The sequence below is a fragment of the Dipodomys ordii genome, unplaced genomic scaffold (genome assembly GCF_000151885.1).
Source record: "Dipodomys ordii isolate 6190 unplaced genomic scaffold, Dord_2.0 Scaffold130, whole genome shotgun sequence".
Lineage (NCBI taxonomy): Eukaryota > Metazoa > Chordata > Mammalia > Rodentia > Heteromyidae > Dipodomys > Dipodomys ordii.
The window spans coordinates 5,724,337-5,739,655 of NW_012267346.1; the positions used below are offsets into that span (position 1 = coordinate 5,724,337).

Genomic DNA, 15,319 nt, shown 5'->3' on the forward strand with positions numbered 1-15,319 from the left:
AGCCTTGAGCTGAAGAGCTGAGGGACAGCACCCAAGCCCAGAGTTCAGGCCCCACGACCGGACCCCCCCCCAAAAAAAAATGTTTTGGTCTTAAAATGTTATCTTCATACTAGTTTAAATCTCAGTGACTATCAATGAACAAGAAATGGATATTAATTACTGGGGTTCATTGGTTCCTATTCCATACTAATGTTACCTCGTGCTGAGGTTGAAGCTCCATGGTCGAACGTGTGTTTAGCATGCGCAAGGCAGGCACTCAGGTTTTGGTGCCAGAAAACACACACAAAGCAACAATCATTACTGTGTGCTCTGGCACCTGACTCTACGCGGCCTCCATGAGGATGAGGTCTTAGAATGCTTTTCTGCACTGCTTTCTGCTCACATACCACGTCCTGATTGTTTGCCTGCCTTGGTAACCACAGGAAACAACTTGCTTGTTTTAGGACTTTCAGAGAAGCATCCTGGAAATTTTTATGCATTAGTATAACTTCTTTATAACAGTAGCCAAACTGCCCTTTGGGGGCTAATTATGTAGCTTGTTTAACTGGATTATATTTGGAGAAGGATGCAAATTGGCCCTTGGTAGCTCAGCCTTATATTACTAAAAAATACTGGATGTTTGAGCTATGAAAAGGAAAGCTTATGAAGACATGACTAGACATAGTATGGTGATGAACACAAAGGACTTGCACTGTGCTGACTTCATCGCCTTTGGTGGGGATGGCAACGGGAGGGGCAGCCCAGATTCATAATGCTGCGGCACTTTTAAAGCAATCTGTAGCTTTTACATACATTCTCACACTTGATTCTTTAAATAGCCCCTAGGAAGACAGGGCCAATGGTACTTTTTTCTTCCTTTTTCCCAAACAGAAAGATATGGAGACATGAGACTAAGGTCTGGGCAGAAGCAGCCAGGCGTGAGGATAATAAAACCAAGACTAAGCTCCAGCCCCTAGTCTGAGCCCAGACTTCTCTGTGACTGCACCTGCCAGAAAGGAACTTGATTGACAGCAGAAGGAGCTAATGCTCTGCACTTCTTTGTTTTAAAAGCATGCCCAGCAAGACCGCGCCTTGACCCAGACCGATAGGAAGATAGAAACTGAGGTTGCTGGCCTAAAAACCATGCTTGAGGCGCACAAGCTTGATACTATCAAATATTTAGCAGGTAAGATATAAGAAAATACTTCAGCTTTATAAAACTAAGCCCATGTCTGGTGGTGTAATTTGTTGATATTTCTTTCATGTTTGAAAAACCTCTTAAATTGGAAAGCATCTTACACTTCCCAGAGCATCATACTTTAATTTGCATGTACCCTTTCTTGGTAATACATTTTTTTTCAGGGGGAGGGAGCTGGGCCTGGGGCTTAAAATACAGTGAGTGCCTGGACTCTGTCCCTGAGCACCTCTGTGCTCAAGGCTAGTCTTCCACTTGAGCCACAGTGCCACTTTTGGCTTTTTTCTGTGTAGTTTATTGGAGATACGAGTCTCACAGACTTTCCTGCTTGGGCTGGCTTTGAGCAATGATCCTTGGATCTCAGCCTCCTGAGTAGCTAGGATTACAGGTATGAGCACCAGCACCCGGCTCATACATTCTTTAAATTGTGTATTTCATAATTGGTGGAATCATAAATTTGCTAAGATGCTGTCATTGGATGATGGTTACATGTAATTTTAGAGGAATTCAATGCAGGGGATATGTTATAGACAAGATTGAAGGTGTATGCCTTGTGTTCTTTCTTCTTCCATTGGTGACACTCCTTTTAAGGATTGTTTTGAGATTTTTTTTTTGAGCCAAAATAAATGAAAATTTATCAAAAAAATAACCCTTATTTCAGATCAGTTTTAGGAATTTAATTGTTTACAAGGGTTTTTTGGTATGGCCTTCAACTCTGAATACTCCTGGATTATAAGTGTGTACCACTATATCTGGCTTAAAGTATATGTCCTGGTATAGTACACATACATATACTTTGTAACCACAGAATATTTATGCTTCTATACTTTTACTGAAAAGTTATTCTTGGATATTCAGTTGATGATGCAATGATTTTTGAATGATCTCATGGTGTGCAGTTTGGGCAGGTGTTTCATGAAAAAGACTCTGAGTTTCTAGTTTTTATTTTTTATATTCTTAGTGGATAGGTGATGAGTCCCTTTATGTTCTTAATAGATTCTTTAAATCACCTGTGGATTACTCGTAATACCCATATACAGTGTAAAATGCAGGAGGGAAGTCCATTTCCTTCAAGTAACCATTCATACAACTAATAGTACTCTCAATTATTTTTTTCTTACAGGGTCTGTATTTACATGCCTAACAGTAGCTCTGGGATTTTATCGCCTGTGGATATAATAAAGTGTCTATTTAAAGAGATTTCTATTGTTTGCCTTAAGAATACCAGATTGTTATCTGCTTTTTTCCTTGTTTCTAATTTCAAATCCTGATTCTGACATACTGCATATTATTTATCTGTATGCAAATTGTGGGCAATATAACCAAGGTCAAGATTCCACAACAATCCCTCACATCTTCTCTGCTCAGCTGACCTTATGGACCTCCCATTGACAATGCCACCCAGCTGAACCAGGGAACTTGTTCTAAACTGTGATGCACACCAGAGTAAATACTTGTATAGTTCTCTACAATTTACAATGTTTTGTTACTTAGATGATTTGGGATTTCCATGTCAAGGGCACAGTGGCTTTATGTGCTGAAGGATCATTGAAATTCAGCCCGTGGCGTCAGCTTCTGCTTCCTGAGCAGCCTTCACAGCCATTCCCGTGCCCACGTGGCTTCCATTGTAGTTGGTTGATATGTTAATAATGCTGTATTAATGCACTTAGACTTTTTTTGTTCATTTCCATTGTCATAGTATTGTTATGATTATTTTGAGCATGCTTTCCCACTTGAAAATCTTGTTGCCTAATGAAGTGTTGTGATTTTAACAGGGACTCCTTTACCTCTTCGGTTCTTGTCTGTCTTTTGAGACAAAAGGTCTTGCTGTGTATGTAGCCCAGGCTACCCTCAAACTCATCCTCCTGTCCCAGTCCGCTCCCCACCAAGTGCAGGGATTATAAGCATGCACTTACCACACGCAGCTTTTCTTACCTCCTAGAATACTAGATTTCCCTTCACTCTCATTCTCCTTTTTCCTTTCCCTCAATTCCAAAATTCCACTTGTGTCATTACTACCAAGAAAACTATCTCAGCTTGGAACTCTGCTTAGCTCTACAAGAGGAGCACTCACCCTTCCTTCTGATCTATGGAGCGTGCATACTTTTTATAATGACACTATGCCGTTAATGAATACACATGACTTTGGCCTGCTCAGATTGTAACTTTCCAAATGAGAATGCTCATGCCCAGTCTAATCTAGATTTCTAGATTTATTACTCCTCACAATTTATTTATCCTCACACAGCTACCTTCCTTCCCTGTGTATCTAAACAAGCAAGTCCTGGCTGTAACAGGTTGTTCTGGAGAAACACATGTTCATCCAACTGAAGTCAGCATGCTGGAATCAGGGACACTGTCAGGACCTTTGGCTGCCTGTCCCCAAGTTCTCACTCAGTACCGCCTGTGCCCACCTTGGAGGGCCATAGGAGGGTTCTCATCAGACTGCTAGACTAAATAAGAATCCTTTTGTCCTTTGGATGTGACCTGGAAGTTTTAGAGTGAGCCCTTGCCTTTTTAGGAGACATTATTACAAACTGAAAATTGAGCTCAGTGTCAAAGGAAAAATCTAGTACTTTCTGTGTGCATGACAACAATTTGAGATGAATTTTCATCCTTTTTCAAGTAGACCAGAAATTGTGTCAAACCACGCAATGGAGTATTTTGTCAGTACCCCACCCCCACCCCCAGGGAAAGAGTCTCCAGTCAAGACCACACACATTTTGCATTTCTTGGGTGTTGACAACCTTCAGGAAAGGCCCCCAGGGTGACATCTTGGTGCTTAGGAAGGGCTTAGAGCCCTGGCACTTATACAGGTCACACCTCCAAAATAAAGTTAAGAGAAAAAAGTGCCAAACTCATTTCTGTTCCAAAACCTAGCCTTTTAGGTGAAGTGCCTTACTTCCTGAGTAGACATTGTTAAATAGCACAGGTGAGGGACTTGGCTGCAGCTGCTGAAAGCGTTCCCAGCAGTGTTCTTGGCGACAGAGGGCACCATCATCTAATCATTTAATTTTTTTTTAATTTTACAGTACAAAAAAGCCTCTTTTCCCCCTTAGAAACAATGAACTTGTGCTTGAGTAGTGCAAGCATAACTAGAGATTAGAGGTTCCAGGCCGTAATCTCTTCATTTAGTCAAATGTGTTCTGTGTGAAAAGCATTGAGCTAAAAGTACAAATGCACGCTTCCCATAACTGACAGAGACACATATGAACCACATGAGCTTGTGATAACTAGACACTGGTGTCTGTGGAACCTCCCTGTGCTAGTTAGAATTCAGATCACCTTAGGAAATGAGGCATTGAAACTAAAGTAGGAAGATGCCTGGCAGAACTTCCTGGTAGCAACCTAATTCTGAGGGATTGGGGCAGATGACCATTGTTAGATTTAACCATTAACCCCCCCCCCCCTCAGCCTAGATGGGTGAAACACCAGTTCCTAAAACAACATGAAACTGACAGTGCCTGGGATTTCCTTTCCATTCACCATCTCCTTTCTAGAGGTTCCTTTTCTGTGCTCTCCCCTCCTGCCCTTACCAGTCTTCAGGAGCCTACACTCCAATTTCATTTCTTCCTGCTCCACTGAGAAGAAACACTTGCATATACAGTTCCTTCCTGGAAGCAGCTTTGATTTCTGTATTGGTTTTATTCTCTCCGCTGGTTTTCTGGCTGAATAGGGAGCAAAACTAAAAATATGTGTTTCACAGCGTGTGCGCGCACGCGCGCACACACACACACACACACACACACACACACACACACTCTGCAACTATGTAACTATCTCAGTTGGGAAGTCATCAGCTCAAAAAGGCTTGACCCAAACCAGAAGTTTTGCTGGAATCTGTCCCTGAACACTTAGAAAACAAGAGTCTGAGTCACAGCAGACATCTCTCATCTCCTCCTCCATCGCCTTCTCTCTGTAGCTGCACTCTGATTTTCTAGTCCCTTCTTCCCACCCGCTTCCTGTGATCCATGTATCATCACTGGCCTCCCTCACGAGCTGTGGGCCACAATGCCGCAGCCTTCCAAGCATACTTTATAGACTGCTTAGAAGTCTTGCAAGTAAGCTAACCTCAACACCCAAGGTGATCAGATTTATGGAGGCTTTTAAGCACTAAAGCAGAAAACATGTTAACTAGGAGTAATTCTTTAGATCTGTAAAATTTTGAAGAATAGCTTTTTATTGGAATTTTACATGCAAAGTGCCTTTCTACAGATTTGTAGTTACATTCCTTTGATTATAACCCAAATCATTTCTTAACCCTTTTATTAAGCAAGTGTCCCATTATATTTTATTACTGAGTAAATACTATCTAAGATAAAAATATTTAGTGTTGTGTGACAGTCAAGTATGAAAAGCTAAGAACAACTCTTCTGCCAAGAACAACTCTTATTTCAACTGTAAATGCCACCCAGTTGTAAAAATCACACTAGTTAAAATTGTAAATAAATCTAATTTCTAAACATTTGGATTGACGTAGAAAATTGGAAGTGTATATTTGATTTATAAAATAAACTTGTATTATTCAAAGGATTTCTTCAGCATGCTGTGTGAAGTATTTTGAACTCATTTGATGTGGGGTTGTGGGGAAAACATGGTGAAGGTAATACACAGGTTTTTGGAAACAGTTATATGGACTGTGAGGCAAGTGATGGGAATCCAATCATGTCAGCCTGAGCAGAAAATTTCAAGTTTTGAGGAGAGTACGTCTGCATAACATGCTCACTGAGAGGAGTGGAGGAAACTTCCCAAAGCTGGGGGGGCAGAGGGGGAAGTAAAACCACCCACCAAGCAACAATGACTTGGTTACCCTGACCAGCACTGACAGAGTCCCTCCCAAAACAAGACTAAACTGGGCTTCACCAAAACATACTGGTGATCTGTACTTCTGAATAATTAATGTATTATGATTCTTTAAACCTGAAGCTCACGCCTATATCTTAAAGATGGCTTGAAATGCTTACTTTGCCTCTTCACACAGCATGTCCCATGTATAATAACTTCCTTTCTCTATCCTTAAAGAAAATTTCCAGCTGGGCACCAGTGGCTCATGCCTGTAATCCTTGCTTCTCAGAAGGCTGAGATCTGAGGATCGAGGTTCAAAGCCAGCCTGGGCAGGAAAGTCTGTGAGACTCTTATCTCAATAAACCACTAGAAAACCGAAGTGGTGCTGTGGCTCAAGCAGTAGAGCACTCGCCTTGAGCTGAAGAGCTGAGGGACAGCGCCCAGGCTCAGAGTTCAAGCCCCACAGCCAACAAAATAAAAAGAAAATGTCTTCTTTTGGCTTATAGAACCAAAGTTTAGGAAAGGCGCAACCCAAAAGCCATCAGAACTTGCTGTGCTTCAGGTGGTGTCTGTTGGGCATTGGCCTCACAGACCTTTTGCAAGCTGGGAGCTCATCTGTCTATAGGACTGCTCAGCACATTCCCATCCAGTGACTTTGAAAAAGCTCTTTAGCCAGGTGCCAGTGGCTCACCACTAATCTTAACTGCTCAGGAGGCTGAAATCTGAGAATTGAGGTTCAAAGCCAACCCAGGCAGGTAAGTCCTTGAGACTCTTATCTCCAGTTAACCACCAGAAAACTAGAAGTGGCACTGTGGTTCAAAGTGGTAGAGTGCTAGCCTCATGTGAAAAGAGCTCAAAAGACAGTATCCAGACTCGAGTTAAAGCCTCTGGACCAAAAAATAAATAAATACATAAGCTCCCTTTGAAGAAAGTGCAGCTATGGCCATAGTGAGCAAAAAAGACCTTAGGGTGAGGTTGTATCTCCTTGTTCCTTCCTGAAGGCCTGTTGGTAAAATTCTCACCTCTAGAAAACAGTTGGTCTCCAGTGTGAGAAATGTCTGTCCTAGGGGCATGCAAAGAGGGAGGTGAGAAAATGAAATAGAAAGGAAGTTAATGTAAGGTACAATTCTCTCCAATTTTACCAAAGTTAGAGAAACTAGACTTGAGGGGGAGCAGTGGTGTTTCTTGAAGGTGGTCGCCTTTTAGATGAGGTAGGCCAAAGCCTATCTCAGTTTCCAGGCTCAGAAAACAATAGGTAGTTGGGACTGGGAATGTGGCTTAATAGTAGAGTACTTGCCTAGCATGCATGAAGCCCTTAAAACCACATAAACAGAAGAAGCTGGAAGTGATACTGTGACTTGTGGCAGAGTGCTAGCCTTGAGCACAGAGAGGCTCAGGGACAGTATCCAGGTCTGAGTTTCAAGCTCCAGGACTGGCAAAAAATAAAATAGGGGGAGTGGAGCTGTGGCTCAAGTGGTAGAGCGCTAGCTTGAGCTGAAGAGCTGAGGGACAGCACTCAGGCCCAGAGTTCAAGCCCCACTACCGACAAAAAATAAAAAAATAGGTAGTGGACCACATTTTTCCCACATTGCTTTCTCACAGGCCCATCTGTGTCTATGAATGAACTAAAACGGTTTGCCTTGGGCCTTTCATTTTTCCAAAAATAAAATTATTTGAAAGGAAGGCATTTTCTTGAAACAGATTGCGTTCTGTGGTTCTAAACTGGCATTCTGCATGCAGCAGATCTCCACCACTCATTACACACTGCCAGTCACTTCACCTTCACTCTGCCAAGAGACAAAGGTCACGGGTAGGGAGGCGCTGTCAAGCATGAGAGCCTAAGCATCAGCATTCTCAGAGCAGAGATCCATGAGATGCTAGGCTTTCAAGTGTCACAGATAAGCAGATCACTGTTTTTCAGGCCAACACTTTAAGGCATATGCATTTGGAATATGTGTGTGTTAATAAGGCCCTAACATTTCCACCCAAGTTGAAACCCATCCTGTCTAAGGCTACCCAACACCACTCCTTTATCAGTGGTAGTGCTGAAGCTTCAGGTCTGCTGAGTATTACAGTCTGGAAGCTGCACTCCTGGGTTCAGCTTAGCACATCCTTGTTCCTCTTCATGTCTGTCACTGAGGGTCCTTTAAACAACTTCCTACAGCCTCCTTAAGCTCCACTTCCTCATTGTCCCAGGGGAAAAGTGACAGCTGCCAGATGGCAGGTGTCATGTCCTTCACAGTACCACTGTCAGGCTCTTCACACACACGTGTGTGTGTGTGTGTGTGTGTGTTCCCCCCGCTGTTCCTCTGGGTCTGTGCAGTGTATGAGTTGCAGGGCTCTTGTCAGCATTGGGAGTGGTGCTGGAATAGGCTTGCAGGCTCCTCTTTGCGAGCACTGGCTTCATCCTGAGGAATTGACCTCAGGACCTAACTACCCCTCCCCCTTAACATCGCATTCAGGAGGTCTCAGCATGTCCCAACATTCAGCCCATAGCACCTTAGTAGTGAAAAACGATGAGGATGAGGAGGAGGAGGAGGAGGAGGATGGATGATGATGATGATGGTGATGACGATGATGATGATGGGGATAGTGACAACGCATGGATTGATCACTGGGTCAACAGGCAATGTTCATCTCCCTCACACGCCTGCAAAATAACCACTTTGAAATTGAAGTCACTTGCCCCAATAGCCCAGAGAGGTGGTGACAGCAGACGCAGAGCCAAGCATCCCAACGCCAGGGAAGAGACGCCCCGCCTGCTGCTGACCACAGGGAGCACCAGGAGAAAGTGACCTGCAGCTCCGGAATGGTCCAGCGGCAGCAGGCGCCGCCGGGGGAGGGAACGGGGCGGGGCAAGGGCGGAAAGAGGCGGGACCAAGCGGGGAGGGCGGGGCGAAGCGGTAAGGGGCGGCGCTGAGCAGGAAGAGGCGAGGCCTGGCGGGCTGGGTCGCTGTCCGTCAGCAGGTGGAGGCTCTGATTGACAAGGCTGGGCGTCGCGATCACCCAGGCCCCTTCTCGGGAGCGAGTCCGCGAGCGGCCAGAAGGGGGCGCGACCAGCGCTACTGCCTTATCCGGAAGGCCAAGGTTAGCCCCTGTGGGAGAAGCAGGTCAGAGAGGAGCCCTGGAGAGGAGGCTCCCCCCCTCACCTCGGCAGGCCGGCCAAGGCAGGTGGGATCCCCGCAGCTGGGAGCCGTCTGCTTAGAGCCCCGTGGCCCGTCCTCCTCCCCGACCCAGGCCTGGGACCCCGGCTGCTGCCCCAGGGGCCTCCAAAGGAGGGCTGCGGGGAGCCCCAGGCCTCGAATGAGGGGGAGAGCGGCGCAGCCACAGGTGATCCGCCGGCCCCTGGGCCCAGAGGCTCCGGTGCAGGGTCAGAACCCTCCCCGCCCCTTCCCCGCCCCCCACCTCCCTCCCCCCCCTTCACACCGGGTCACACGGAAACCCCTAGAAACACGCCTCCTTCCCCCAACACAGCCCTGCGAGTGCCAAGAGCTTTGGTCAAAATACACTTCCTCCAGGAAAGCTTCCAGATCTTTCTTCCCTGTGTTCCTCCAATAACCGTCGTCGGTGTCCTTGTGATCTCCAGAGCCAGACTGCCTGGGCTTAAACCCTGCGAGAACACCAACCTACGACAGGACTACTCCTCTGACCTTCCCCTCCCCAGCAACAATAGAAGCCCCGAGGGCAGGATTGCTCCTGCCGGAAATCTTGGCTACAAGAGAGAGGCAACATTTTGGGAGGATAGTGGTTCAAGACCAGCTATGGAGAAAAAAAAAAGTTGCCAAGCCCCTATCACAAACAGCATATGTAACACACATGTAATCTCAGCTATAGAAGCCAGCCTGGGTAAAAGTTCAAGATTGTGCCTGAAAAAAAAAAAAGAAAGAAAGCAAAAAGGGCTACAGGTGTGGCCCAAGTTGGTGACAATGCCAAAGACCCAGACTTTTAAAAAAAGAAACAAAATAAAATAGTTCAATCTTCATTGATATCCCCAAGATCTATGGTCAGGACCTACTGGGATTACAAAAAAAAAAAAAATGGCATGCCCAAATCCCTCATGTATTGGCTTAGTATTTGCCTAGACCTTAACCACATGTTCCTGTGTGTTCTAATTCATCTCTGGGTTAGTTACATTACTGTAATGCTATGTGAATCGTTATAGTGTGTTGCTTAAAATAATGACAGGAAAATCTGTACATGTTCAGTACATACTCTTACATAATACCAGTACCGGGACTTGAACACTGAGCCTAAGTGCTGTCCCTTAAGCTATTTCTCTCAAGGTTGGCTGGTGCTCTACCATTTGAGCCACAGTTCCACTTCTGGATTTTTGCAGGTTAATTGGAGATAAGAGTTTCACAGACTTTCCTGCCTGGGCTGACTTTGAACAATGATCCTTAAATCTCAGCTTCTTGAGTAGCTAGGATTACAGGAGTGAGCCACTAGTGCCCACCTCTTTTTTTTTTTTAACTATATTATCCATTCTCAGTTGGCTAAATCTACAAATGTGGAATCCATGGATTTTAAGATTATTTTAGAGTGTATATGGAAGTTCCCAAACCTGGGAATAATTTAGCACATGTTTAGTATGCTTTGCAAAACCCCTATGTTGGTCTTGTACTTGACCTGTTGAGGTTGGCCTTGTTTGGTTTGGTTTGTAGTTGTTTTTGAGACAGGGTCTGACTATGCAGCTTCAAAATCAAGATCTTGTCAACCTCCTCAGTGCTGTGATTACAGATCTGCACTATTATGCCCAGCCTTAACCTGTTGATTGATAGCCATATCCAAACAGCATGAGGAGGGCTGTCCTCCAACTGGGACACTTTCCAGAACAATCCCCCATGCCAGGCAGAGCCTTCAGTAAATGCTCAGTCTTTCCCACACCAATTCGGTTCTAATTAGCAGTTTTACCAACGATAATCTGCCTTTATTTTTAAATTCTGAGCCATGATCTGAGAGAAGCAATGCCGCTGGTTGGTTGGCCTTGTTTCTCTGAGATCTTGTGTCATGTTTCTTTAGCCGCAGCCGCACTGGGACCTGGGATTTCCCTGCCCTGGGCTTCAGATTGCAGGTTAAAATTAGCCACTTAACTCTGAGGGGGCACTGGAGGAGGCAGGAAAGTGAGTGAAAGCAGACCTAACAGTTGAGAGGAGGCGTGAGCCTCCCCCCACCCTTAAATAGTTCCTCCTCTGGTGGCGGGCAGAGGGTGGGGGCCCAAGACCTGGGGATCCCCAGAGTTGTTACCAAGTTGATGTTGTCCTGTGGTATGTGTCTGTTGGGTTAAGGTCGGCTGTTGCTACCTTCTAGCTGCGTTGATAACTGGAATCTTCCAGACTGTTCCTTTTGTGGTTATAAACCATCTTTGGCGTGGTATGGTGTGGGCGGATGCAGTTTATAGACGTACTTGGACCAATCAGCCTCCGCCTCGAAGGAACACTGGCTTTACACTCCTCTGGTGTGAGGCTTGCAAAACAACATATTATGTCAATCTGTTTGGGAGAAAGGAGAGGAAAAAGCATATCATTTAATTTTAGGATATGGAAGAATACTAGAGCACAGGGCCAACCCAAAACAGAAGTTAGTGGAATTATTTGTCTTCTGTTCATCAGTTCCTCTCTCTCTTCATTCTGTGGTTCCTCTTCTTCCTCAGACTTCCACTAAAAACACAAATCCTAGCCGGGGGCTGGTGAATCACACCTATTATCCTAGCTACTCAAGAGACTGATATTTGAAGATCTAGGTTCAAAGCCAGCCAGGTCTAGAAAGTCCTGGAGACTGCTATCTCCTATTAATCCCCAAGAAAGCCAGAAGTAAGTGGAGCTTTAGCTCAAGTGGTGGAATGCTAGCCCGAAGCAAAATGAGCTCAAAGACAACACCCTAACCCTGAGTTCAAGCCCCAGGAACAGCACCAAAAAAAAAAAAAAATCCTTCTGCTGTCAGGAATGGAACAAACTTCACTGCTTATGGTTACAGACTGAAGGTGTTTTTTGACAGCAGAGATCTGGGTTCAAATCATAGCATTCAAACAAGGTCTGATAGTTCACACTTGAAATCTCAGCCATTAACCAAGCAAAGATAGGACTGAAGTCTGAGGTCAGCCTGGACAAAATGTTATCAAATCCTATCTTAGCTGAGCGCTGGTGGCTCATGCCTATAATCCTAGCTATCCAGGAGGCTGAGATCTGAGGATCAGGGTTCAAAGCTAGCACATAGGAAAGCCTGTGAGATTTTTATCTCTAACCACCCGAAAACTGGAAATGGAGCTCTGGCTCAAATGATAGAGCACTAACCTTGAACAAAGAGGAGCTTAGAGACAGTGCCCTAGCCCAGAATTCCAGCCCCAGGACTAGCAAAAAACAAACAAACCAAAAACCCACCTATTTTACAAAACAAGGCTGGCCTAGTGTTAATGGCGCTCACCTCTAAGCCTATTTGTAAGACAGAAATTGGGACCTGGTTTGAGGCCAGTCTAGGAAAACAAAAACTAAAACACATGAGATTCCATCTCAACCAAGGGCTGGGAACATGCCAGTGTACCTGAAAGGGACAGGAACTTAAGTAGGAGGAATGGAAGAACTGCCCATGTTTTCAACCAATAGGATTTGGGTTTTCAAAAGTCAGGTAATGAGCACATACCTTCTTAGACAATGTCACCCCTTTCTTCATTTCCCTCCAGCCTCTCCCTCCTGTCCTGGCTCACAAGTTGCATAGTTCATTTTCCATATCCTGTCTACTGAGTACCATGCCTGGATTTGTTCATCCTTCCTCCAGTCATTTCCGCACACCCCCATCCTCCTTCAAACAATAAAGCTTTTTTTTAAATTATTTTTGGCAGCTGGGAATGTGGCATAGTGGTAGAGTGCTTGCCTTGCATGCATGAAGCCCTAGGTTCGCTTCCTCAGTGCCACATCAGCAGAAAAAGCCAGAAGTGGCGCTGTGGCTCAAGTGGTAGAGTGGTAGCCTTGAGCACTAAAGAAGCTTAGGAACAGTGCCTAGGCCCTGAGTTCAAGCCCCAGGACTGACAAAAAAAAAATTAGACCATAATCCCAAAATAAGGCAAGTCTTCCATAAACATCCATACAAGCAATTATTCCATCCAGAAACATCCATACAAGCAATGATTTCATCCAGAAACATCCATACAAGCAATGATTTCATCAACCAGGAATAAGATCTACGCTTTCACATCTGTCTACTTAGTGTAGCAGAAATATTCCTTTCCTACTGACTTCCTTAGATTCCTATGTTAGAATTTAGCTTACTCAAACTCCTATAGCTGGGCCAGTATATTGCCAGTGTTGTTTTGTTTGTTTGTTTTGTTTTTTGAGCTTGAAGTCAGGACTTTGTGTTCTTATTTAAGTTTTTTGCTCAAAGTTGGTGCTCTGTCCCTTGAGCCACACCTTACCTCCACTTCCAGCTGACTTCAAACTATGATCCTTAGATCTCAGCCTCCTGAGTAGCTAAGATTACAGGCGTAAGCCAGAAGCAGCCCACTACCAGTGCTTTTTATTCTATATCAGTAATTCAGTGAAAATACTTATCATTACTCCTTCCCTCATGCTTGGGCTATAAGAAATCTTAAAACAACAACTTCTCTTTACCCTGTTGTCACTTCTGCTCAGCCACTTTTATTTTCTCTCTTTCTTTCTTTTGTCAGTCATGGGGCTTGAACTCTAGGCCTGAGCGCTATCCCTAAGCTCTTCGGCTCAAAGTGAGCGCTCTACCACTTGAGCCACAGCACCACTTCTGGTCTTTTGGTGGTTAATTGGAGACAAGAGTCTCACAGCCTTTCCTGCCCGGACTGGCTTTGAACTGTGATCCTCAGATCTCAGCCTCTTGAGTAGCTAGGGTTACAGGTGTGAGCCACCAGCACCCCACTAGCCACCTCTGTTCTTAATGACAAATACACTTTGCAAACATGAATGGTATTGGACATCACTCAGTTTAAGAATGGTCTCCAAGTTGAAGAATTGTGCTTATTTCTGATGAACACACACATACAGATCTGTCTTCGTTGGGGGGATGTTTTCCGTCCTTGTTTTAGTGTGTGACTGTGAATTGGGTTTTCATTCAACCTCTAGACAGAAAAACGTGAAGGGCTTTGCCCTTTGTGTGGTACAGGGTTGGGGAGGAGCAGGTGTGAGCTACAGGAAACTGTGAATTCACAGGGGAAGGAATGGAGGGGGGAGGTAGGAAGGGGGGCTGGTATATTTCAGTGTGCTAATGTAGCCTTGTAGCCCTGCCAGCTCTGATGTGTTTAGACTTGAGCTCCAAGGGGAAGGTTGCACAAAGGCAGGTTCCTGGGATCTGTTCTGCAGTCTGAGTAGGCTGGGATGTTCTCACTGAGCTATTTCTGTAGAAAAAGCTGTCTGGAACCATCTGAGAAGCCACTAACCACTGTGGTTAGCTGGAATATGCCTCCTATTCACTCTCAGTTGCATCATTTCCCCTCCATTTTATGCTTCAAAGAATCACTGTGTGCACATGTGCAAATTGTGTATGTGTGTGTGTTCCGGAGTTATGTTGCCATGGAGTTATTTGGAAAAGACATCTTATAAACCACTTGAGCTGAACATATCACCTGCAGTACAAAAATCAAAGCTCATCTATCCTTACACAGTGGGATTCCTGAAAATAAAGGGACTTATGGCAGTAGGTGCATCTGGGGAACAGATATAAGGAGGTCAGTGATATAAGCAAGATGAACCCTTCACTATTATTATTATTATCTTTTACTATAAGTATGTAATACTTTTCTATGTGTGTGCCAGACCACAGGGCCTAGGTGCTGTCACTGAACATTTTTTTTGGGGGGGGGTCTGGTCGTGGGGCCTGAACTCTGGGCCTGGGCACTGTCCCTCAGCTCTTCAGCTCAAGGCTAGTGCTCTACCACTTGAGCCACAGCACCACTTCAGACTTTTTTCTTTTTGCTTATGTGGTGCTGAGGAATTGAACCCAGGGCCTCAGGCATGCAAGGCAAGCGCTCTACCACTGAGCCACCTTCCCAGACCTCACTGAGCATTTTTTGTTCAAGGCTAGCACTCTACCATTTGAGCCAAAATTCCACATCTGGCTTTTTGGTGATTCGTTAGAGATACGAGTCTCATGGACTTTCTTCCCCAGGCTGGCTTCGAATCATGATCCTCAGATCTCAGCCTCCTGAGTAGCTAGGATGACAGGTATGAGTGACCAACTATGGTACTTTCTTAATAATGGAAAGTGAGGTTGAAATGTCAAGGCTTCTCTTCGGAACTATTCCTTGGCTCAAATATCCCTCTTGATCCCTGCACTCAACGGCCTAGGGGGAAAACTGGGAATCTCTGAAGTCTTATGAGTACACAGATGAACTGAGTTCACAGA

General features: G+C 44.9%; 1 protein-coding gene and 1 long non-coding RNA gene across 2 annotated transcripts in view; one reads left to right on the plus strand and one right to left on the minus strand.

Annotated features, from left to right (window-relative positions):
- Positions 1-2,372, plus strand: part of Mcur1 (mitochondrial calcium uniporter regulator 1) — a 30,813-nt gene extending 28,441 nt beyond the window's left edge. The window contains exons 7-8 of the mRNA XM_013030420.1: positions 1,051-1,165; positions 2,298-2,372. Coding sequence (XP_012885874.1) covers positions 1,051-1,165; positions 2,298-2,353 — 171 coding nt within the window. The 3' untranslated portion in view covers positions 2,354-2,372. The remainder of the gene's footprint in view (positions 1-1,050; positions 1,166-2,297) is intronic.
- A 1,014-nt stretch (positions 2,373-3,386) lies between these two features.
- On the minus strand, positions 3,387-5,701 carry LOC105996386. The gene is made up of 2 exons (XR_001175604.1): positions 4,051-5,701; positions 3,387-3,997 (listed from the first exon to the last, which is right to left on the minus strand). It is a non-coding gene; the product is annotated as an uncharacterized LOC105996386 (long non-coding RNA).
- Between the last annotated feature and the right edge of the window lie 9,618 nt (positions 5,702-15,319).